Below are 26,937 nucleotides of genomic sequence, written 5' to 3'. Positions count from 1 at the left end.
GACGGAACCCAGAGAGGATGGAACCCAGAGAGGAGGGAACCCAGAGAGGAGGGAACCCAGAGAGGACGGAACCCAGAGAGGACGGAACCCAGAGAGGATGGAACCCAGAGAGGACGGAACCCAGAGAGGAGGGAACCCAGAGAGGAGGGAACCCAGAGAGGACGGAACCCAGAGAGGACGGAACCCAGAGAGGATGGAACCCAGAGAGGAGGGAACCCAGAGAGGAGGGAACCCAGAGAGGACGGAACCCAGAGAGGACGGAACCCAGAGAGGACGGAACCCAGAGAGGAGGGAACCCAGAGAGGAGGGAACCCAGAGAGGAGGGAACCCAGAGAGGACGGAACCCAGAGAGGACGGAACCCAGAGAGGACGGAACCCAGAGAGGAGGGAACCCAGAGAGGAGGGAACCCAGAGAGGACGGAACCCAGAGAGGATGGAACCCAGAGAGGACGGAACCCAGAGAGGAGGGAACCCAGAGAGGAGGGAACCCAGAGAGGAGGGAACCCAGAGAGGACGGAACCCAGAGAGGATGGAACCCAGAGAGGACGGAACCCAGAGAGGAGGGAACCCAGAGAGGACGGAACCCAGAGAGGACGGAACCCAGAGAGGACGGAACCCAGAGAGGATGGAACCCAGAGAGGAGGGAACCCAGAGAGGATGGAACCCAGAGAGGACGGAACCCAGAGAGGACGGAACCCAGAGAGGACGGAACCCAGAGAGGAGGGAACCCAGAGAGGACGGAACCCAGAGAGGATGGAACCCAGAGAGGACGGAACCCAGAGAGGAGGGAACCCAGAGAGGACGGAACCCAGAGAGGACGGAACCCAGAGAGGACGGAACCCAGAGAGGACGGAACCCAGAGAGGAGGGAACCCAGAGAGGAGGGAACCCAGAGAGGACGGACCCCAGAGAGGACGGACCCCAGAGAGGACGGACCCCAGAGAGGACGGAACCCAGAGAGGATGGAACCCAGAGAGGACGGAACCCTGAGAGGACGGACCCCAGAGAGGACGGACCCCAGAGAGGAGGGACCTTCAGGCCGAAAGCTGAAGGACCACAGAACCTGGATCCAGGTCCAAGTCCTTCCTTCCAGAGCAGGAAGTCATGGACCGGGTCCAAAGTCTGACTCCTCTGTTCCTCCTATAGGAGGTGAGGAGAAGTCACCATGAAAACATTGTTCTTCCAAATGTTGGCTACTTATTACAGGTTTTTCCTCTTCAAGTTGTATTTGGTTATTTAACCCTTTCAATTCTGTTCTGGTTCATCAGAAATAATAATAAATAAACAAACAAGTAAACCAGCCTGAAGTTAAACCAGCCTGAAGTTAAACCAGCCTGAAGTTAAACCAGCCTGATGTTAAACCAGCCTGAAGTTAAACCAGCCTGATGTTAAACCATCCTGATGTTAAACCATCCTGATGTTAAACCAGCCTGATGTTAAACCATCCTGATGTTAAACCAGCCTGAAGTTAAACCAGCCTGATGTTAAACCATCCTGATGTTAAACCAGCCTGATGTTAAACCATCCTGATGTTAAACCAGCCTGAAGTTAAACCAGCCTGATGTTAAACCATCCTGATGTTAAACCAGCCTGATGTTAAACCATCCTGATGTTAAACCATCCTGATGTTAAACCAGCCTGATGTTAAACCATCCTGAAGCTCGTTAACTAAAATGTTGATCAACGCTTTGAGGAAAACGCTGCATTCAGGGGTTCCTGAAATGTTCAGTCAGATTTCTGCACCTATTGATGGTGTGTTGGTGAAATGTTCACCATCGAGGTGCTCTAATGTGTCTGGTTTGTTTTTATTATCTTTAAAACCACAACTCATTATTAACAGATTTACTGAATCATTAGTAAAACAACATTTGCATTGTCTTATTTCAAGTGCTTATTATCTAATTATCCTATTTTCAGAGTGAAAATCTTCATTCCATTGGCAGACTAATTTACCTACTGAAAGTGAGGGTAAATAAACTTATTTTAAGAAATCTTTCCTTATTTCTAAATGGTTTTTCCAGTGCAGCCCTCTGGGAGCTGAGGGCCCCTGAACCTCTGGTTCTAGAAGCGCCCCTGATCAGAACCTTCCTGATTCTGACCAGCAGAGCTTTAAACTAGTCAGGATTGTTTGTTGAGTTTGGCCCAATCCAGACTCTCCTCTCATCCTGACGTCCCTCCCTGGTTGATGGACACCAGTAAAACCAGCAGAACCAGAGCGTTTATGCAGAGTTCAGACGTCTTGTTGTCATAAACTTCACCTCTTCAACAGGCGGAGGAAAAGGGCAGACGAGCAGAGAAAGGAAAAGTACATATCCCAAAGTCCTGATGCCTCTGGTGTCTCTCGCCAACAATAGGCGGCCCATCAAGTCCCCCTCCCCCCACTGGGAGACTTTTTCTCTAAACGCTTCCCAGTCAAACTGGGAATATGGAATGAAGGGGACGGGGGCTCTGTGGCGGAAATATAATTACAGCCACTAAGAGCCGGTGACGGTGGAGAGAGGGGGATGACATCAGAGCGATTTCACACTCAGGCCTGGGATGGCCGGGCCAAGCCTGCCGGGCGCAGCCTGATCAAAGCCTGCTGCAGATGGCCCCCACCCCCACCAACATAGGACACTTAGCAATGCTAATCTGCAGGACAAACATATTTCTAATCTTGTTAGAAAACAATTTAATGCTGAAGACCAAGTTGAGGAGAAGATCCAGCAGAAGATCAGGGTGTTTTTGGAAAAGGTTTATCCTGAAGGCGACGCTCCATCAGAACAGAAGCAGCTGGATGCGGACAGGATGTCTGAACGTTCCAGCTGTGGAGCGGCTCCACAGCTGCATGCGTCGCTACAGGTCGGCTCCAGGAAAGTTACAGGAATGTCTGAAGCGGAGCTGCTGGGGCTTCTTTACTTTGATCCACAGACGTCCTTCCAGCTTTTCTCAGACTGAGCTCAGAGATGCTGTTTCTATGGCGACGCAACCAAAGCTTGCTCCGGATCTGGAAGCATCACATCAACAACCTTCTGAAGAACACCTCCACCTTTGCTCCTCCTAGGTCCCCCCCCTCCCTTCACACATGGACACTACCTGAAACTGGTCCTCACATGAACAGGTGTTCCCTCTGAGTTTAACCTGTTTAAAACTTAAAACTCTGCTTATCATGTTCCTGATTTTTTATCTGGCTTCATGCAAAGAAACATCTCCCCTGCATGTGGACCAGGCCTGTGGCACCTGCTGACCCCGGTCTGGTCCACATGAAGTCTAGTCCGAGTCGATGGCTCCCTGCACCTGAAAGTAGCTTGTAGCGTAGCGGTGTGTGTGCAGGGAGGAGAAACATGGATGTAGAGTGTTCACTGAATCCTCCCATATGGCTCCACGCTGCTGTGAGGAAGTCGGTCACATGTGGGCCACCGGTTCTGGCAGAAACCTTGGAGGACTTAGACAACTTTTATTGGCGCTTTTATTGTTTATTATCGTTTTTTTGCAGCTTTCAGAGCATTAACATTCCTTAAAGTGCAGCAGTGATCAAATGTAAACAGTGAGGGAGAAAAAACATGGTGCAAAAAAAACAATGATCTAGAAGTTCAGAGCATTAATATATATGGTGCAAATATGCAGTAATTTGGTTTGGTTTTATTAAACTTCTGAAAGTTCTTTAAATCTGAAATGATTCCATCCTGTTCAATAAATGATCAGTGTTTTTAATTCAGAGTAATTTTCATGTGAATGTGCTTTACTGGAGGCATCCATGTTTGTCAAAGAACACTACTGCCACCTACTGGTTAGTGACATTGTCACGGTGCGGTATCGGCTGTTGATCAAGTCCCAGTGCTGTATCTGGTGTTTGTCACAACACGCTATTATCCAAGTCATCCTGAAAACATTCTTCTTCCAAATGTTGGCTACATATTACGGGTTTTTTCTCTGGCCAGAAGTTCGATGGCAAATCCTCCCTCTTCAAGTTGGCGATCCAACGACCAACCCGTCCGTGGAGGATCAGGAATCAGAAAGGTGGAATAACTCTTTGTTTCACTTTTACCCGATGCATTCCAGCATCCAGCTGCCATGCACGTGGGCATTGTCAGTTTCACTATAGCTCTGGTGAATTTCAATGGTGAAGTCCTCTGGAAATCTTCAATAATTGTTGTTGATTGCAGATGTGTCTAGTAGTTCCCATTGATTTAGCTTGGAAAGCGGGGAGAATGGCGCTAGGCTTACCGCACCGTGACGTCACTGCTGGAAGATGGCTGGAAGGAGGGGCTACTATATTTGGGCAAAAATGGCCGCTCCCAGACTCAGTGATCATGATGAAAATTATTGTTTTGTTTTTTTTCATTCATGAAATCACTGCGAACATCGTAGTTTTAGGTATAAATAATGATCCAGTGATTATTCCTGCTCCATGATTGGACAGCAGTCTGCAGGTCTGACTATTGTATCACAAAATCAGTTCAAACTGTGTTTTTTCAACATTTCATCTTTTATTTCTTTACAAAATGTCATAATTAAACAGAATTTTTTTGGGGGGGGGGCTGATTCCAAGGAAAACTGCTCCTATGGAGGTGGAGGCGAATGTCGGCCATTACAGCTCATCATCTGGTCGACTGTCTTCACAGTAATCTGGAAGGAGAGGAACACAGAGAGGTCTAAGCAGAGAAACGATGGACGTATGAGGAGCTGCTGCTGTTCTTATGGCGCCGTTATGCTGATCATTCAGAGGAATACTGCTGGTCCCAGTGGCTCCCTGTGCACAGGGCCTCACTGGGTCTTCAGGCTAACTGGCTTTGCTGGTTTTTTTCCAGTGCTGGTTTTAACAGAATCATTTATCTCCTAGCAAACAGATTCTGACCGGATCTCCAAACGTTTCTCAACATTTCAAAACACATGCTCTACGGTCAAATTCATTCTCAAGACGTGGAATCAATCAATTTAGATTGATCGCGCCCGTCGTATGTACATACATATATATATATATATATATGTATGTACATACATACATATATATATATATATATGTATGTACATACATACATATATATATATATATATATATATATATATATATATATATATATGTATGTATATATATATATATATATATATATATATATATATATATATATATATATATATATATATATACATATATATATATATATATATATATGTATGTATATATAGTCTGTCACGGTTTTGGTTTTTTCTGGATATATTTGAGTTCTTAGGTTTTTCTTGCTTGCCCTCTGTTGGCCTCTGGTGTCTCCTTTCCCCAGCTCCCTTCTAGACTCCTCTGTTCTCACCTGCTCCCAATCAGCTCATTAGTCCAGTCTTAGTTCAGTCTCCTATATAAACTCTCCCTGAGCCGTTCCTCGTTGCTGCTTCCTCGACTTTTCCTTTCTCCTCATGCATCGTTTCCCTGATGTCTCCAAGGTTCTGTTTTTTTTCTGTACTTAAATTGGATTTTTGGATTCCTGAAGACTTGGATTCCTGCCTGTGAGTCCTCCATTACATCTACAAGAACTCACCTCTGTGTCCTCATCAAAAAACTATGTAACCTATCCATGTATATTCATGAACATCATCAGTTTAGCACTTATGGCTCATCTTTATTATTCTGCTCCATAAACACATTAACTTTATTGTGATTTATTTGTATAATATGTTATATTACATGATTTATAGACTTCATTGACTTCATAATGACTCTGCAATATGATTGGCCGATTTATTTATTCTAAGTTAAAGTTAATCTACTGATGCTATGAAACAGCCAGTCTGTGTCAAACTGATGAATTTATCTTTATTTTAAAGTCTTAAGTCCCTAAAAATGAGAACATCATGGTTGTTCAATGCTGTAGCGCACCGATTGTTTACACTGATACCAGTCTAACTAGGGAGTACCAATATGGCAGCCGGTTGTACTACCAACGGGCAACCAGCAATGCAGGGAATAAACAGAGATCAGAGGATCAGACCCAAAGTGTTGAACAACAGCAGAGCAACTAAAGTCTACCGTCTCCATCACGTCCATAAAGCAGGAGGAGGAGCCCTGAAGGCGGCACCGCTACCTGACGCTCTGCTGCATAACTCCGCCTGAAGGTTTTCTTCCTCCCGACTGAACAGAGAGATGATGTCGTCCTCCAGCTCCTCCACCAGCGTTTCACACTGAAAAAACAACAGAAATCAGAGATCTGACCAGCAGGATTACTGGGTTACTTACTGGGTTAGCCTGATAACTGCAGGTTTAAACCTGACTTCATCGTACTGTGCAGCTGGGTTCGTTATTGGCAAGGCTGGTCACCATGGCAACGTCCTCTGAACGCTAACCCGCTCCAGTGTAGGTACTGGATCTGCTCAGGTGGTCAGATAAGCTTCTGATGACATCATCATATGGCAACTCCACTCGGACAAACTGTATTGCACCCGTTACTTAAGAATCAAACCTCTTTTGCCTCAACATAATATTCATTATCTTTGCTATTATTTTACATTTCATCAGCAATCTAAAGCAGCCGAAAGTAGAAAAAACTATTATTGTCAGTCTGGAAGGAAAGTCCTGCCTTCTAAGACAGACTGAGCTCTGCCATTTAACATGGAGACTCTAAACTCTCATTTTTATTCTTTTATTAAGATCTGAGGTCAGAGGACAAATGGAACATCTATGACTTTTCTAAATGACTTTTATAGAGATTTTAGACAAATAAAACTGTTATTCTACTTGGAGAAAACGAACGGTTGTTGTTGACACGGATTCAAAAGTAGTGTATCTTAATCTGGCTAACTGAGCAAGCTAAAACATGCTAACCTGTTAGCTACAGCTAGCCACAGCGCTACCTAGCTCTCTCCCTTTATATCGTTCAGCCAATCATGTAGCGTAACGTCACTGGCATGAAGCAGACCGAGTAGATCTGGGATCTGCAGCGGAGCAGGTTAGCGTTCAGCAGGTTAGCGTTCAGCAGGTTAGCGTTCAGCAGGTTAGCGTTCAGCAGGTTAGCGTTCAGCATTTCACTCTCCACCCAGCAGCCAATCAGCTGCCAGGAAACAATGACGTCTCTTTTGATTGAAAACCGATTTAATTCAGAGGAAACTTAAGCAATACAGTGTCACAATAAAGGAAAGTTAGGAAGCTGCCTTTTGTATCTATGCTTCTTTTTCTATGTCTACCTGGATCAGAACCATCAACATCAGATCAGAACCATCAACATCTGGATCAGAACCATTAACACCTGGATCAGAACCATCAACATCTGGATCAGAACCATTAACACCTGGATCAGAACCATCAACATCAGATCAGAACCATCAACATCTGGATCAGAACCATTAACACCTGGATCAGAACCATCTGACCTGGATCAGAACCATCAACACCTGGATCAGAACCATTAACACCTGGATCAGAACCATCAACATCTGGATCAGAACCATTAACATCTGGATCAGAACCATTAACACCTGGATCAGAACCATCAACATCTGGATCAGAACCATTAACACCTGGATCAGAACCATCTGACCTGGATCAGAACCATCTGACCTTGGATCAGAACCATCAACATCTGGATCAGAACCATTAACATCTGGATCAGAACCATCAACATCTGGATTAGAACCATCAACATCTGATCAGAACCATCAACATCTGATCAGAACCATCAACATCTGATCAGAACCATCAACATCAGATCAGAACCATCAACATCTGGATCAGAACCATTAACACCTGGATCAGAACCATCTGACCTGGATCAGAACCATCAACACCTGGATCAGAACCATCAACACCTGGATAAGAACCATCAACATCTGATCAGAACCATCAACATCTGATCAGAACCATCAACATCTGGATTAGAACCATCAACATCTGATCAGAACCATCAACATCTGATCAGAACCATCAACATCAGATCAGAACCATCAACATCTGGATCAGAACCATTAACACCTGGATCAGAACCATCTGACCTGGATCAGAACCATCAACACCTGGATCAGAACCATTAACACCTGGATCAGAACCATCAACATCTGGATCAGAACCATTAACACCTGGATCAGAACCATCTGACCTGGATCAGAACCATCTGACCTGGATCAGAACCATCAACATCTGGATCAGAACCATTAACATCTGGATCAGAACCATCAACATCTGGATCAGAACCATCAACATCTGATCAGAACCATTAACATCTGGATCAGAACCATCAACATCTGGATTAGAACCATCAACATCTGATCAGAACCATCAACATCAGATCAGAACCATCAACATCTGGATCAGAACCATTAACACCTGGATCAGAACCATTAACACCTGGATCAGAACCATCAACATCTGGATCAGAACCATTAACACCTGGATCAGAACCATCTGACCTGGATCAGAACCATCAACATCTGGATCAGAACCATTAACATCTGATCAGAACCATCAACATCTGGATCAGAACCATCAACATCTGATCAGAACCATCAACATCTGGATCAGAACCATCAACATCTGATCAGAACCATTAACATCTGGATTAGAACCATCAACATCTGATCAGAACCATCAACATCTGATCAGAACCATCAACATCAGATCAGAACCATTAACACCTGGATCAGAACCATTAACACCTGGATCAGAACCATCAACATCTGGATCAGAACCATCAACATCTGGATCAGAACCATCTGACCTGGATCAGAACCATCTGACCTGGATCAGAACCATCAACATCTGGATCAGAACCATTAACATCTGGATCAGAACCATCAACATCTGGATCAGAACCATCAACATCTGATCAGAACCATCAACATCTGGATCAGAACCATCAACATCTGATCAGAACCATTAACATCTGGATCAGAACCATCAACATCAGATCAGAACCATCAACATCTGGATCAGAACCATTAACACCTGGATCAGAACCATCAACATCTGGATCAGAACCATCAACACCTGGATCAGAACCATCAACATCTGGATCAGAACCATCAACACCTGGATCAGAACCATCAACATCTGGATCAGAACCATCAACACCTGGATCAGAACCATCAACATCTGGATCAGAACCATCGACACCTGGATCAGAACCATCTGACCTGGATCAGAACCATCAACATCTGGATCAGAACCATCGACACCTGGATAAGAACCATCTGACCTGGATCAGAACCATCAACATCAGATCAGAACCATCAACATCTGGATCAGAACCATTAACACCTGGATCAGAACCATCAACATCTGGATCAGAACCATTAACACCTGGATCAGAACCATCAACATCTGGATCAGAACCATCAACATCTGATCAGAAACATTAACATCTGGATCAGAACCATCAACATCAGATCAGAACCATCAACATCTGGATCAGAACCATTAACACCTGGATCAGAACCATCAACATCAGATCAGAACCATCAACATCTGGATCAGAACCATCAACATCTGGATCAGAACCATTAACACCTGGATCAGAACCATTAACACCTGGATCAGAACCATCAACATCTGGATCAGAACCATTAACACCTGGATCAGAACCATCTGACCTGGATCAGAACCATCTGACCTGGATCAGAACCATCGACACCTGGATCAGAACCATCGACACCTGGATCAGAACCATCTGACCTGGATCAGAACCATCGACACCTGGATCAGAACCATCGACAACTGGATCAGAACCATCGACACCTGGATCAGAACCATCTGACCTGGATCAGAACCATCGACACCTGGATCAGAACCATCGACACCTGGATCAGAACCATCGACACCTGGATCAGAACCATCTGACCTGGATCAGAACCATCTGACCTGGATCAGAACCATCGACACCTGGATCAGAACCATCGACACCTGGATCAGAACCATCGACACCTGGATCAGAACCATTAAGACCTGGATCAGAACCATCAACACCTGGATCAGAACCATCGACACCTGGATCAGAACCATCTGACCTGGATCAGAACCATCGACACCGGATCAGAACCATCGACACCTGGATCAGAACCATCGACACCTGGATCAGAACCATCAACACCTGGATCAGAACCATTAAGACCTGGATCAGAACCATCAACACCTGGATCCGAACCATCGACACCTGGATCCGAACCATCGACACCTGGATCCGAACCATCGACACCTGGATCAGAACCATCTGACCTGGATCAGAACCATCGACACCTGGATCAGAACCATCGACACCTGGATCAGAACCATCTGACCTGGATCAGAACCATCGACACCTGGATCAGAACCATCGACACCTGGATCAGAACCATCTGACCTGGATCAGAACCATCGACACCTGGATCAGAACCATCGACACCTGGATCAGAACCATTAAGACCTGGATCAGAACCATCGACACCTGGATCAGAACCATCGACACCTGGATCAGAACCATCGACACCTGGATCAGAACCATTAAGACCTGGATCAGAACCATCGACACCTGGATCAGAACCATCGACAACTGGATCAGAACCACCTGACCTGGATCAGAACCATCGACACCTGGATCAGAACCATCGACACCTGGATCAGAACCATCGACACCTGGATCAGAACCACCACACCTCAGAATCACCCACAGCTTCCGGTTCCCAAGAACCCGGACCAGAACTGGGATCTACTCACTGCAAACTTCAGGTTACTGGAGGCCTCTGGTCCATCGAACTGGAAGTTCTTGAAGTCTGGGAAGTCTTGGTTGGACCCGGAGCTTCTGGGAGCGAACCGCCTGTACTGCCGGAGCTGCGTGTCGGGGTCCACATGCAGGGCGTAGTCGCTCATGCTCTCACACACCTGGTCCAGCAGCTCGCTGAGGTGGGTCTCAGAGCGAGCTAGTGGGACCTGGAAACAGAACCGGGAGAAAATCAGCAGCTGTGAATGGGCAGGGGGGGGGGGGCACACCGTGAGGTGCTGGACGGGGGGGGGGGTCCTGATGGTCATCCTGACCCAGAATGAGCAGGGAGGGGAAAGGTTTGATCAGAGTGACCTCGAGCTTCCGCTCTGCTTCCTTAACTGCATGCCCCCCCGCCCCCCCACCACCACTGTGACTTATAACCCCCCCTCCCCACCGTCCTCTTCCTCCTTCTGGAACAAAAAGGTCCGGCAGCGGTGTCTAGACGGGTCAGCGTAGGTGAGCTGCCTTTCCCAGCATCCCCGGAAGTATCCGAGGTGACGGGGTGACACCCAGGAGGTGAGGGGGCAGAACCCGGGGGGGGGACCTGCTCTTAATAGAACTATATGACATAGTTTGTGTTTCTGAGACTGAAACCTTTGCTTCTCTGCATCTAAACCAGAGCAGGGAACCAGTCTCCAGTTCTTCTCCTTCAGGTGTTTCTGGGTTGAATTTTTACTGCAACATGCAGCTCTGTCTACTTATAGATAGTTTATAGGTCTATTTATAGACCTATAAAACCAGAAGCAGCTCCGAGCAGCAGGTAACCTGAGCGCTGCCTGAACCACCGCTCCTCTCCTGCTGAACGTCTCCACATCATTCACCTGCGGCTCTAGGCTTTGACTAGGCCACGGACTTTTCTCTATAGCGTCAGTCATCAGCTTCCATGTTTGGCTTCATTCCTATTTTCTAGATCTAGGTTTCCTTGGTTACGGGGGATTTATACCTATTTCCTCACATTTAGGGTTAGTCCATTTCATGCAAACTGGGATGCATGAAGGGAAAGGATGCGGTGACGCACGCCTTGTTGCGTCTGATGCTTTTATCTGACATAGATTCCAGAATATACCTGAAAATTCTTTGGTTCAGATTTTTTCCTCACATCAAAGAACTTTTAATGATGCTTTCCAGTGGATGTTTAACCCTTTAGAGGACGCTCAGGGAAATACTCTGAAAACCAACATTTTCAATAGTTACTGGACTTTATTACCGTTGTAACGTTAAAACATATGGATATTTTGATGCTTAAAATTAATGTCAATATAATAACCAGAAACGCCAACTTGCCCCAATATATAAAGAAAAATAAAAGTTTTTCTATAAGAAATTCATGAAAAACACATTTATTTGGTCTAACATAACTTTAGAGGCATTAATGCTGATACTGGCACTGACATTTTTTAGTTTGTTAACCTAAATATAGTTGTTATCTAGACTTATTAACTTTTCAATTACCATTTTACCTTTTTTTTTCTTGAATTTTTAACTTTTCAATTAGCATTTACTTTTTTTTTTTACTTAATTTCCAGTAGGTAATCTATCATTCAAGTTTCATCTAATTGGTCAAAAGCCAAAATCAGATGTAGAGCCATGCAGCAGGATCTATGCTGAATGGATGAATATAGATCTTCTGCTTCAAGATCTCACTGTGGGACGGGTGGGGGGGGGGGCTAGATTTGTAAGGGGGGGGGGGGGGGGGGGGGGGCGCTAGTCATCAAAAACGCTAACTTGCCTTAAAAAGGGTTAAATCTCATTAGTATGTTATGGGTTTAGATCCTTCTGTTGCTTCAATTAATATTTTTTTTTGTCCAGTTCTGCTAAATTAAAGGTTTTTTTATGTTTATTTTTTGGTACTTATCACTATTGTCTTTCTTTTGCTGAATTTTCTATTTTAGCGGCTGAAGGTTATGTTTAGGTTTAGGTCGCCACCTGCTGTGACTCACTAAAGCCTCCGACTGTTCCAGGTGTGCTGATGAGTCCTAACGGGCGCCGCTGCCTGATTGGGGCAACACACCTCCACCTGCTGGTCGGGACTAGGGATGCACGATATAATCGGCCCCCTATCGGTATCGGCCTTAAAACTGAATATCGGACATCGGCCACCCCACCGATATTTAACCCGATATTTGATCAGCTTCTAAAAAAAAAAATAAAAAAATACTACTTCTTCTTCTTCCTCAAAAACTTCTTTTTTACAGACTTAAAAACTTCTAAAGACGAGGGAAAAAATATTGATCCATTAAAATATCCCAATATCTTCATATGCTGATATATTGCCATTTAAAAACACCATATCAATCTCTTTTACTAATGAAATATTGCTATATGTCATCATTATGCTACGAAATCCCCCGAAAATTCACCAAATGTTGCCATATTTTTATATGTTGATATATTGACGCGGTATCGATCTATTTTACTGACAAAATCTCACAAGAATTTGCAAAATATCACCAGAGTTTGTAACAGAACGATGAAATTTCACGAGATTTTGAAAGTAAAATAGATCAATACCGCGTTTTTAAAAATCTATTTGATATCAGCATATGAAAATATATTTGAGTTTATTATTTTTCAAAGTGTCAGAAATGGATAACAAAACTGCTATTTTCAATGACTACTTATTTTTGTCCAGCTTTAACATCGGTATCGATATCGGTTATCGGCTACATGAGTTTTAAAATATCGGATATCGGCCAAAATCCCAATATCGTGCATCCCTAGTCGGGACATTTCTAAACCCTGAGCGGAGGATAAAAGCAGGACGATGGCTCCAATAAAACAGATAAACATAGAAGTTATCTTCCCTTTCAACAGCGCTGCTCTTTGCCATCTGACATGACGTTTGTTTGAAATGTAAACAGTTCCACCAGCCTCTCCAAACCACATGACACCAAGACAAAAAAGGACCTCCTTCCTCTGCCGGACAATAGGAGCACGTATGTCCATCTCAACCCGCGGGCTTAGGTCTCAGTCATTATCAAACCACGATACAAAATGGATTGGAATTAGGAGGCTTCCTGGGCAGCCGGAGCGCCGTGAATGGGAGCTGTCAGTCACGGCGGGGTTTGGAGAATGGGGCAGGGTGGGACCAGTTCGGCCAGAGAATAGGCTGCCATCCTCCATTCAATTCCCATTGGACAAGGAGCCATTACTGGGCAGCAGCCTTTCAGTCTCATTGTTCTCCTCCTATGGGTCGATCAGGACTCCTTTATTAATAATATTGATAATGAAAGCTGTGAGGAAAGGAGCAGAAACATATTGGAGCAAATTCTGATGGAAAGCTGCTATTTTTCTGCTACTGATTTCAGGTCAAAGGTATTATTAACTCTAACGGTATCTTTGTCAGATCTGTCAGGAGGGCAAAACTCTCTGATAACCAGGGATAAACATTTAGCCAAAATATTTTTAACCAATATTTGGACTAAACACAAGCAAGTCAATGGTTTACTCCAAGGTTTCAGTTTTTTAATAACCTTGAAAGTTCCAGAATCCAGAGCTGCAGGACTTTACTGGAACATGTGTGAAAATGTTCTTACTCCTACTATAATGCATAGATCTAGGTCCTAGCTGCAACTCTCTGCTCTCTACGGTGTGACAGCATCCCCACTTTAATCATTTTACTGCCACCTAAAGGGCTGGAGGGAGAAATTTACTCCTATTAAATGTATTGCGACTAAAAGTGAGCTCAGAATCAGAAATACTTTAAGCTCTTGCAGCTCCTCTGCAATTTGAAAATTCTATTTTTCTAAATTGCAAATGCAATTAATTGCTCAGCTCCACGGAGACCTGGATGTTTTCTAGAACAGCAGGATTTCTAGCCACAGGGAGGAGGAGGATAGCAGATGGCGAGCAGCCAAATCATTGGATAACGCCCATAAGACTGGTTGCACTGCAAAAACGATCGAGAAATAAGTTAGAATTTCTTAAATGAAGTGTTTTTACCCTTAATTTGAGTAAATAGGATAATTAGATATTATGCACTTGAAATAAAACAATGCAACTGTTTTATCTTATTTTTTATGTGAATTGTCTTCTTTCATTGGCAAAGTGTCTCACCTCCTCATATCAAGAAACAGATGCGCTTATCTTAAGAAACATTTACTATTTAGATTTCCATTTTCTGAAGTTTTTGGAAAGGGACAGTTTGGTGTTCTTAATTTAAAATGTTTGTAGACTTTAAGGACAACCTGGCAGGACAAGGGCCTGATTTTTTGATACATCAACTTGCGCTAAAAGGTAAGTAATCACCCTGCAGCGCCTGTCAGATCCCATCTCTGCCTCCTGCCCATTTCTAGGCCTTGATATCACATGTCACTGCCGGCCATTGTGCATCCTCTCATTCTCAATGCATGACTTCCCACCGGCCTGCATGAGATCACCTCCCTGCTGCATCTAAGTTCAATGTCTTTGGATGCCTTTAAGTGCCATTGTTACAGCAGGCAGGTTTAACCTTTGTGCCACAGAGCGGCTCCGCGCCCCCAGGAAGTCCTACTGTGAGGAGGCCAAAGAGCAAACTTAAAACCTGAAAATCCTTCACACTGATGGCATCAACGCGCTGACACCCCATCCTCTCCGATTCACTCTAGGTCAAAAGCTGCTGAAAAGCATGGAGACCGGAGGGCAAGGGATCAAGGTTTGCTTGCTTCTGTGGCTGAGGAATATTTGAAAGAGCAAAGAAAACAACAGGTGGAGGTTAGAGGCTGCAGAGGGCCCAGGAGGAGCCGTGGCCTGAGAACGGAAACGTTTCAACGGCTTTTCACCAGGAAATATTATCAAGGCCGTAATCAAGTCAGCAGAGAGTCTGACCAACATTAGAAACAACTAAAAACTGGCAACCAGTGAAAAGCAGCAGCTGACTGTAAAGCTGGGCTCTGCCAGGAGGAACGGATCCTGGACACGTCTGTGAGCTTTAAAGGAAAACGTTTGGTCAGCGAGGAATAATCCATTTATATCTGAAAATAATACGTTTGCGGTGATTTAATGTGTTTAGCGTTAATCAGTAAAAACAATAAGCCGTTCTCAATTCACAAAAAATGAAATTAAATAGTTTTTAACTCCAAAGGAGTCAGCTTGACAGAGACTGCAGTACACCTTCAGTCCAGCAGGTGGTGGTAGTTAGAGCATACGACCAGCTTTAGTTAAGCAGTTGATCATTTCATTACATCATCAAGTTAAATTCATCTATAAAAAGGAGAATTTGGGGAAAAAAGTTAAACTTTTGATTTTTTACATTTTCAATCTGGGGGAATGTTAATGCTTTATTACTTTATGATTCTTTAACAATAACTAATAAAAAACATTTTCTTGAATTAAAGGAAAAGTCGGGTTATATTCAGAATTCATAGATCATTTATTGAACATCCTGTTCAATAAATGATCAGTGTTTTTAATTCAGAGTAATTTTCATGTGAATGTGCTTTACTGGAGGCATCCATGTTTGTCAAAGAACACTACTGCCACCTACTGGTTAGTGACGTCACGCTGCGGTATCGGCTGTTGATCAAGTCCCAGTGCTGTATCTGGTGTTTGTCACAACGCGCTATTATCCAAGTCATCTTGAAAACATTCTTCTTCCAAATGTTGGCTACATATTACGGGTTTTTTCTCTGGCCAGAAGTTCGATGGCAAATCCTCCCTCTTCAAGTTGGCGATCCAACGACCAACCCGTCCGTGGAGGATCAGGAATCAGAAAGGTGGAATAACTCTTTGTTTTTCACTTTTACCCGATGTATTCCAGCATCCAGCTGCCATGCACGTGGGCATTGTCAGTTTCACTATAGCTCTGGTGAATTTCAATGGTGAAGTCCTCTGGAAATCTTCAATAATTGTTGTTGTTTGCAGATGTGTCTAGTAGTTCCCATTGATTTAGCTTGGAAAGCGGGGAGAATGGCGCTAGGCTTACCGCACCGTGACGTCACTGCTGGAAGATGGCAGGAGGGAGGGGCTACTATATTTGGGCAAAAATGGCCGCTCCCAGACTCAGAAATTACAATGAAAATTATTGTTTTTATTTCACCGATTAACACTAAATACATTTAAGTCGTATGGAAGCGGCCGTTCCAACCGTTGCATTTCTGAATTCTCCCGATTGGTGCCCGACTTTACACCAGTGAATAATGTGATTGGTCGATTATCAAGGGGGCGGGATTGTTGTGGTGGAAGGTTCAAAAGCAAGTTTGGTTGTGGCCGGTTTGTGGGAAGCATCTTGCTAACCAGTTAGCATCTTAGTGCTAGCAGGTTCCCAATGGGAAATTCCATTGGGACCAAGTAGCACTAAATTGGTGACTTAGAAACGACGCTGTCAAGGAACGCTATGGACAGCGGAAACATGCAAGAGGAGGAGAGTTTAGTGTCGGAGGTCGTGGATGAGTCTCCTCCGTCATCCATTTTTTATTTAGTGGAGGAAAGCGGGGACGAAGATGTTGTGGAAGAGGACGCCAGGGCGGCAGAAGCCTGGTTTGGTGTAGAAGGCTTCCAGCCGTACATGTTTGAGCCCTTGCCTCGCAACGCTGCCAGTTCTGTTAGCTCTACGCCTGCCGAAGACACAGACGTCCATCCCCGTGAACACTGGGACGCAACTCAATGGGAAAGGATTCTGGTTTTAACAGTTGCGTATATTAGCTGCGACACATGAATCAAGATGCTATGACCGGAAACATTTGATTGACAGATGATGGTTGATATATGATTGGCTGAATTTAGGTGTTCAGGCTGACGTAGAACTAACTGGCCTGCAGAAGATAACGGAAAAAAACAGATTTTAAGACAGGATTTTTTTTTAAATAGAAATTTTCTAACTTTTGGGACAATATGGTCTGATAAAGAGTAAATTTATCTACATGTTTAAGCCAGAATGACATTTAAATATGATTTCCCTACAACTTTAAGACTGGATGGAGCGACAGAGGAGCAGAGTCTGGGGGGAAGGCGGTGATGATTGAAGCAGACCAAAGGCATCTCACAGCTGGTGTCACAGTGATTTCAGGATTGGTTGTTTTCAATAAAAGGTTCCACTTAGAAAAAAAAAGGACTGAAAGAACATCAATGTAAAGAGTTTTTGAAGATAAAATATAAGACATAAACTGGATCATTTTCAAATGTTCCCCAGCAGCTAAATAAGACTCTGATCTTCTGCACAGAGCTCCAAACAGGCAGCGTATTGGTGTTTACACTTCAGGGTCATTAACATGACACATTAATTAGATCAACATAATCTACAGGATTAAACATCGTCTCAGCACATTGTTCATTTCAGAGAAAAGAGGAGGAAAACTCACAGCAGCTGGATTCTACCTTTTTATCTGTCATGGTCCCATCAGGGTTGAGCCTAAAGCTCCCTATATTTATGGTCATCTTTGGGTCCACCTGACTAATGGAGTAGTTCAGCTCATCCACAATCGCCTTGCATGCTGGGAAAAAACAACAAAACATAAAACACAAAGTTAAAGTTTAGCCAATGAAAAAAAAAATATTATTCTTGTTGGTATTTGATCCTAGAATTTCTAAAAGTAGAATGGGAGGCAGATCTTTTAGTTCTCAGGCTCCTCTCCTGTCTACTTTTAAGGCTAGGCTTAAAACTTTCCTTTTTAATAAAGCTTCTAGTTAGAGTGGCTCAGGTTATCCTGAGCTATCTCTATAGTTCTGCTGCTATAGGCTTAGACTGCTGGAGGACATAGGGACCCCTTTTTCATCATTCTGCTTCATTCTATCTCTATTCTCCCACTCTGCAGAATCTGTTAGTTCAATCTCTAACGTTCTGCTCTCTCTGCTTTTTCTCAGAGTAGCTTTGCTGTTTTCTATGTTAAATCAATTTATTCATTTTTTTTATTAATTTGTATTTTTGCAAAAAAATCTCTATTCTCCCACTCTGCAGAATCTGTTAGTTCAATCTCTAACGTTCTGCTCTCTCTGCAAAAACCCCTCCAACTTCCAGCCACTGGCCTTCTCATGGGCGTGCACATTTTTTTACTCTGACTGCACCCTTTCACTGAATTACAGGGTCTGACCAGGAGATGGCTCTTCTCTTTAAGATAGTGGCGACATTTTGAATGGCTACTACTTTAGTAGCTTCATCTGGTCTGTTCCTGTTTGGCTGTGACTCCATCCTGGAGAGAAATATCAGCTGTGCTGCTGCCATCAACACCTTTGTTTCTAGATGTTGGAGCTTGGCCTGTTTTCCAGTGTAGTCCTGTTTCTCTGACTGTGACTAACTGGATGTGCTCTCTTCATCCTCTGACATGGGAGCTGGCTCGGAGCTCGTCTGCCTGGCTGTGTGTTTCCTGGACGGGGTCGCCTGTGGAGCTGGTTGACAGTTGCCTTTTGTATCTATGCTTCTTTTTCTATGTCTGCTTCTGTCTCCTTGAACCCCAGTGGGCCTCAGCAGATGGCCGCTCACACTGAGCCTGGTTCTGCTGGAGGTTTCTTCCTGTTCAAAGGGAGTTTTTCCTCTCCACTGTCGCTACAAGCATGCTTAGTGTGAGGGATTGCTGAAGAGTCAATGAGTCGATGCAATCAGCTGGTTTTCCTTAGATAGAAAACTTTGAATCAATCTGACTGGATGATCTGGTTGAACTGGAAAGTGACCTGAGATGACATGATGGGAATTGGAGCTATAGAAATAAGCTGAATAGCTTCTAGAAGTCTGCTTCCACACCTGCATGCAGGGGGGCGTGGTCACACACAGAGACAGATTTGACGGTTGCAGAGGTATAAATCGGGCATTTGACACACTAACGCTACAGATGCTCCCGACTCGGCACACTGACGCTGCCTGATGTTATCGTTGTCTTGGCAACCACAATGTTTACATCCTGTGGCAACATTCAGCCAATCATGTGGCGTAACGTCACTGGCAGGAAGCAGGACCTGAGCAGATCTGGTAGCTGCAGCGCTAACGCTCTCCTCTAGAGAGGATTAGGGTCTCAGGGTTAGGCTATAGACAGCAGTTAGAATGAATGGAAGTCAATGGAAAGGCCCATAAGGATATGAAGAAGTGATTGTGTGTGTGTGTGTGAGTGTGTGTGTGTGGGGGGGGGGGGGGTAATTGGGCCTTACCGGAGCAGTAGAGCACTTTGTCTCTCTTGCCATGGCTGATGCTGATGAACGTAGACAGCACCATGACCATCATCTCTAACATCCATGAAGCCATGATGAAACCCTAACAGCAGCAAAACGGTTGAAGAAAATATTAACCATAAAATATGAATACATCTGAATTGAACAGAAGTTTACAGGCAAAATGTTAAGTCTTTAAAATTCAGATTTATTCTGGTTTTATGAATGACTGCCTTTATAATCACTATATACTAATTTATAACTAAGTGAATATTAGAAGCGCTCCTCTAACAGTTCAGACAAGAATGAACAACAGAGAAACGGAGCCATTCTCAACCAAAGACGACGCCTGGAGCGTGACAAGCAGTAATCAAAGCAAAAGGTGAACCTAGAATATAACACATATTTTCAGTTGTTTTCTTTTACTATATAATTCCACGTGTGTTAAGTTATGACACACATTAACTGATTAAAGAACAAATGTTATGCTACGTTCAGACCGGACGCTGCAAAAGCAGCAAAATCGCGTCTGCTGCTTCATTTTTGCTGCTTGTACCAGTTAGTTCTGACGCGCGGCTGAAGCAGCTTTGCTGCTCTGCCTGCGCGGTCCAAAAGTATGGCAAGCCAAGAAGGTCATATTTCGCATTGAATTGTCGCGTTAAGATTGAAGTTAACCCGCAAAAAACGCGCGTTCTCCCGAGATTACGCCGCTTTTTACGCCGTCTTTTACCAACAAGCGCCGCCTTTTACGCGCGTCATGATAGTACCGCAAGACGCGCGTTAAATACGCGCGTTGTGTCGGTCAGAACGCGCGTTAAATACGCGCGTTGTGTCGGTCAGAACGCGCGTATTTAACGCGCGTTTTCCTAATATGATAATGATGTCCTTCCTTCTTTTCCCACAGCCAATGCATTTGAACTGGTTGCATCCAATGGCTGATCAAGGCAGCCAGACCAAGAAAGTTCAGCATAGATCTGCTTTGTGGAAAACTGCACAGAGCTCAATGTTGCAGCATTGCCAGAATTCACTGCATTGCCGTTTCACAAAGCCTTAATGTGAGGAATATATCCACTACATACACTTTGCTGTTATTTTGAATCCATTCCATGCCTATTTTCACGTAAAAATGTTTTGCATCAACATGCATCGCCAACAAATGTTTTGTATTCACAGGTATCAGTAGGAATGTCTCACCACTTAATACTACCGAGAGGCGGCGTGGTGGCTTAAGTGACCGCCTTCAATGCGATTCTTTTGCTTCGTGGCGGGTTCGAATCCGGCAGAGGCCGTCCGACTTTTCCCTTTATATTCTGTCTTGTCTCCAACCAAGCCCATTTATTTATTTATTTTTTTCTGAGAATATAATCATAAATGTAGCCTACTTCACTGTTTTTGATCCATCGCCATGCATTCTGTCATGTAAAAACTTTTTATATTGTACTAATAAAATGACAATAAAGGGGACACTTGTCTTCCAGAAAATTTGTCGGTCTGACTTGTTTTCTGTATATTTTCCTGCATATCACCAACCTTTTCCCATAATGCTTTCTACAGCCATGGAGCAACTGCTGTTAAAATTAAATTAACAGGAACATTTCTTATTAAAAGTGTTATTAGTGCAATGAGAAAAAACTTGCTTAGTTGAGCCAGTGGAGGTTTGATGATCCCCATAGCTCATGTTCTCTGCCTCCTACATATACACACACACATATATATATATATATATATATATATATATATATATATATATATATATATATATATATATATATATATATATATATATATATATATATATATACATAAATGTTCTTTCAGTCTACAATACTTTCAGTCTGCAGATGGCGCCATATAACGGGTAGGCTACTGGCAGAGCAGCAAACAGGTGTTTGCACCAAAGCTGGGGAACAATATAGGCAAGGTGTGTCTCTTTTTCAAGAGAGAACTGGATACTGGATTCTTTCATCTTTTTTATTTATTATGAACTATTATTTATCTATTTCCCACTACCTTTTACCACTAGTCAATACCTTTACTTATGTGTATTGGAACAAGATCCAAATGTGCAAGAGTCTAATTACATTTTCATTGTGGAGTAGGAGACAAGGTATGGGTGCAGCACCTTCCATTGGGGGTGTATCCAGAAAACAGGTACTACGTTATTTAGATGTTACATTTAATTTTAACAGCAGTTGTTCCGTGGCTGCAGAAAGCATTATGAGCTTGGGAAAAGGTTAGCGATATGCAGGAAACATACAGAAAACAAGTCAGACAGACACATTTTCTGGAGGACAAGTGGCCCCTTTATTGTCATTTTATTAGCACTATGTAAAAAGTTGTTACATGACAGAATGAATGGCGATGGATCAAAAACAACAGAGAAGTGGGCTACATTTATGGATTATATTCTTGGTTAGAGGCAAGAGAGAATATCAAAGGCATAGGTTTGATTTCAGCTTTGGTAGGGACACTCTAGGCTAAAACAGGCGAAACTTCTGACTGCAGTTCTATGAAGAAGCAGGAGATAGTTTGGATTTTTGGAACTTGAGAAATGAAAGTAACCAAAGTTAGGATTTCTTTTATAAAACAAAATATTCTGAGTCAGACAGGAGTTCTGAAAACTGCTGTCAAAATGAGCAGTCTGTAATCTATCAACATTTCTGATTCCCTTTCACCAGTATTTCTTTTGTATTACTGTTTTCTGTTTTTTGACGGCAGTTCAGGTGTATATAAAAGCTGTTAATTTATTTTGTAGAACATAACAACACGAGAAGGATGATGACGTTCTTCTATTTTTTTGTTTTCCACATAAAAATAGTTCTATTCAATTGATTCTACTTCTAGAAATAGGATAAAGACACACAGAGGAACTCTATTTACACTGATTCTATTTTTCTAGATTTCCACATGGTCCATAAGTAAATTAGTACATTAATCTCTGGTAAATAATGCTTGAATCTGGCTGTTTATTTTGGATACTATTACATTACAGATAATAATTGTTTAAAGTGATTTTATATTTTAATAAACTTTGGCTGATTCTTAGTGTTGTGTTTGTAGATGATGCCACTAAAAAAGAAAATAGACATAAGGAGCTTTTAAACAGCAAGCAATATAGGATGATGATAAAAGGTTGTTACATTTAATCCTTTACTATTATAGACGCACTTGTATAATAGAAACATTATATGATTGTAGGAAACAGATATAATGATGCAGGGCAGCCTCAGGGTGAAGCAGCTGCCCTTCACTGCTGCATGATGGAAGAAATGTGTTTGGAATGCTATCATAAAATTAGGGCTGCAACTAATGATTATTCTGCAAATTGATTAATCTGTTGATTATGTTTTTGATGAATTGATTAATATTCAGATCACCCAAAGGTTCCTAAAAGTAGATTTTTTTACGAAATGACCCCAGGTGAAACAGAAACGTTTCCTCTTGAGGAGTTCTGGATGGAGAATATTGACAGACTAAAAGTTTTTTTTGTCTTAAATGCAAAATGTTTACATATTTTTTCATAATCTTGGTATAATTCCTGCTCTAAGTGGGTCGCTCTATTGGCTAAAGGCACATTTTAGTGGCTCTATACTCCAGTTAATTATTAATCAATTACTAAATCAGTTGACAATTATTTAAATTATTGATAGATATGATTAATTGTTTTAGCCATAGAAAAAAAATTATGAAATGGGCTACATAGAGTAACTACAGCCCAGATGTACAACTTGTATAGTGAAGTTAATATTTCAAAATCCTCAGTGTCAGTTCCTCTTATAGTTCCAGTGCACATGTAAATACAATAAATTTATTTGCCGTCCGTTGAATGTATTATTTTGCATGACACAGAGAGAGCATATTACATAAAAAAATAAGAGTGGGTTTCACCTGTTTACCTCTGCACAATTATATATCTTCAAAAGAAAACCCATGATACGTCAACATATAACAGGCATATTTAGATTATATTTGGTTAAATAGGAATGTATTTACCTTCTGTCTTAGTGGCTGGTAAGTTTAAATGCAAACATTTTCAAAGTGGAAAAAAGTCCTAATTGCACATTGATCAGAGCCAGTGATGCTTCAAACATTGCTAAATAGCATCTAGTGAGTGTAGTGCTTATAAGATTTGTATTAATCTAGGAAGAAATTATGCTGTTCTCTTTAAACACATCAAAGCCTGATGCTCACATTAAGCATAAAAAAAGAGTATGCATCTTTTTGCAAAGGACCAATGACATTAGACCAATGAAACTGAAGACCAATAGTGTCCCTGCCAAAGCTGAAATCAAACCTATGCCTTTGATATTCTCTCTTGCCTCTAATTAAGAATATAATCCATAAATGTAGCCCACTTCTCTGTTGTTTTTGATCCATCGCCATTCATTCTGTCATGTAACAACTTTTTACATAGTTCTAATAAAATGACAATAAAGGGGCCACTTATCCTCCAGAAAATGTGTCTGTCTGACTTGTTTTCTGTATGTTTCCTGCATATCGCTAACCTTTTCCCAAGCTCATAATGCTTTCTGCAGCCACGGAACAACTGCTGTTAAAATTAAATGTAACATCTAAATAACGTAGTACCTGTTTTCTGGATACACCCCCAATGGAAGGTGCTGCACCCATACCTTGTCTCCTACTCCACAATGAAAATGTAATTAGACTCTTGCACATTTGGATCTTGTTCCAATACACATAAGTAAAGGTATTGACTAGTGGTCAAAGGTAGTGGGAAATAGATAAATAATAGTTCATAATAAATAAAAAAGATGAAAGAATCCAGTATCCAGTTCTCTCTTGAAAAAGAGACACACCTTGCCTATATTGTTCCCCAGCTTTGGTGCAAACACCTGTTTGCTGCTCTGCCAGTAGCCTACCCGTTATATGGCGCCATCTGCAGACTGAAAGTATTGTAGACTGAAAGAACATTTATGTGACGTGGTTTATATATATATATATATATATATATATATATATATATATATATATATATATATATATATATATATATATATATATATATATATGTGTGTGTATATGTAGGAGACAGAGAACATGAGCTATGGGGATTATCAAACCTCCACTGGCTCAACTAAGCAAGTTTTTTCTCATTGCACTAATAACACTTTTAATAAGAAATGTTCCTGTTAATTTAATTTTAACAGCAGTTGCTCCATGGCTGTAGAAAGCATTATGGGAAAAGGTTGGTGATATGCAGGAAAATATACAGAAAACAAGTCAGACCGGCAAATTTTCTGGAAGACAAGTGTCCCCTTTATTGTCTTTTTATTAGTACAATATAAAATGTTTTTACATGACAGAATGCATGGCGATGGATCAAAAACAGTGAAGTAGGCTACATTTATGATTATATTCTCAGAAAAAAAATAAATAAATAAATAAATGGGCTTGGTTGGAGACAAGAAAGAACATAAAGGGAAAAGTCGGACTGCCTCTGCCGGATTCGAACCTGCCACGAAGCAAAAATATCGCATTGAAGGCGGTTACTTAACCCACCACGCCGCCTCTCGGTGATGATAAGTGGTGAAACATTCCTAGTAATCCCGGTAAATACAAAACATCAGTTGGCGATGCAAAACGTTTTTACATGAAAATAGGCATGGAATGGATTCAAAATAACAGCAAAGTGTATGTAGTGGATATATTCCTCACATTAAGTCTTTGTGAAACGGCAATGCAGTGAATTTTGGCAATGCTGCAACTTTGAGCTCTGTGCAGTTTTCCACAAAGCAGATCTATGCTGAACTTTCTTGGTCTGGCTGCCTTGATCAGCCATTGGATGCAACCAGTTCAAATGCATTGGCTGTGGGAAAAGAAGGAAGGACATCATTATCATATTAGGAAAACGCGCGTTAAATACGCGCGTTGTGACCGACACAACGCGCGTATTTAACGCGCGTTCTGACCGACACAACGCGCGTATTTAACGCGCGTTCTGACCGACACAACGCGCGTATTTAACGCGCGTCTTGCGGTACTATCATGACGCGCGTAAAAGGCGGCGCTTGTTGGTAAAAGACGGCGTAAAAAGCGGCGTAATCTCGGGGGAACGCGCGTTTTTTGCGGGTTAACTTCAATCTTAACGCGAGAATTCAATGCGAAATATGACCTTCTTGGCTTGCCATACTTCTTGGCTTGCCATAACCTTCTTGGCTTGCCATATTGCTGCGCCTTGACGCGCGTCAACCATTGACTTTGCATGTAAACTCGCTGCTTCTGTCGCGCCAGCTGCCCCCGGTGTGAACGCAGCATTACACATGCATAAATAATTAGAAAAAAAGTGTTTAAAAAATAGTTTTGGAAGAAGTTTAGACATGTTTATAAGGAAAAAAGCGTTTATTAAGACACAACATAACTTTACCATTCACTACGATTTGACAAGAAATAAATAGAAATTTACATAGAAATCATTAAAAAAATAATAACTTTACTCTCTTTTGTAAATCACATTAACATTGTTCCTCTATAGATCATAATACTCATTATCAATCCTATAAAATAATGAATAATAATAATATGCCATAATAATATATAATATTTGTAAATTGAATCTTATAATATATTAATATAAAGCTTTGTGTTTATCATATTAATATTTAATTGCAAAATATAGAACTTTGCATATATCTCATCCAGTTTGATTCCAGTTTAATTAGTTTTTAATCTGAAAAAAATCGGTGTAATCTAATTTAAAGGTCATTTTAAAAATTAGATTTGTTCTATTAAGGTGTTGTGACATGAAGGAGATTGTTGTAATATTATCTCTGACTCTTTCCTTTGATTAAAATGAGATCTAAGGTTCATTCTGACAGCAGCTGTCTGAACTCTGGTCTGATCCAAGATGGCCGCCCTCTATGCACGTCGGCCAGCGTCCAATCTATCTCGTCTACGTAACTAAAGTCTGTATGTGAATGTGAGGCGGGTTTGGGTTCGGAACGCGTCTAGAACCTGAGCTACAGAAGCTTCTGTGGAGGAAAATGGCGGCTGTGGTTCCGGAGTCGGTCTGTTCTCACCTGAGCGTCCAGCAGCGGATCGGTTCGCTCCGTTTCCGTCCTACTGTCAGCAGGTTGCGCTCCTCCGCCGCTGCTACCTATCAGTCCGGAAACGCAGCCTGTCAGGTTCCGGTTTGACCTTTCAAAATAAAACGTCTTAGTCCTAAATCGTCT

At 42.3% G+C, this 26,937-nt stretch overlaps 1 protein-coding gene across 1 annotated transcript; it reads right to left on the bottom strand.

Moving 5' to 3' along the window:
- Window positions 1-4,509: 4,509 nt before the first annotated feature.
- Window positions 4,510-26,937, bottom strand: cnpy1 (canopy FGF signaling regulator 1). Its single transcript, XM_038292162.1, has 6 exons — window positions 26,785-26,937; window positions 19,748-19,850; window positions 17,987-18,102; window positions 10,648-10,860; window positions 6,056-6,152; window positions 4,510-4,607 (listed from the first exon to the last, which is right to left on the bottom strand). Exons 2-6 carry the CDS (start codon window positions 19,839-19,841, stop codon window positions 4,570-4,572), a joined length of 558 nt encoding a protein of 185 aa, XP_038148090.1. The 5' UTR covers window positions 19,842-19,850; window positions 26,785-26,937; the 3' UTR covers window positions 4,510-4,569.

Source organism: Cyprinodon tularosa, unplaced genomic scaffold (assembly GCF_016077235.1).
Source record: "Cyprinodon tularosa strain WSP-4 unplaced genomic scaffold, ASM1607723v1 ctg1086, whole genome shotgun sequence".
In the NCBI taxonomy this organism is placed as follows: domain Eukaryota; kingdom Metazoa; phylum Chordata; class Actinopteri; order Cyprinodontiformes; family Cyprinodontidae; genus Cyprinodon; species Cyprinodon tularosa.
This window is presented reverse-complemented; position numbering and strand designations above follow the sequence as displayed.

What these genes read in the sequence shown, in the direction of transcription:
- cnpy1 (XM_038292162.1), bottom strand. Translation starts at nt 19,841, where the DNA reads ATGGCTTCATGGATGTTAGAGATGATGGTCATGGTGCTGTCTACGTTC. An exon ending in CAAAGTGCTCTACTGCTCCG is followed by an intron (nt 18,103 to 19,747) that starts GTAAGGCCCAAT and finishes GTTTTTTCCCAG; the next exon opens with CATGCAAGGCGATTGTGGAT. An exon ending in GTTATGCAGCAGAGCGTCAG is followed by an intron (nt 4,608 to 6,055) that starts GTAGCGGTGCCG and finishes CTCTCCTTCCAG; the next exon opens with ATTACTGTGAAGACAGTCGA.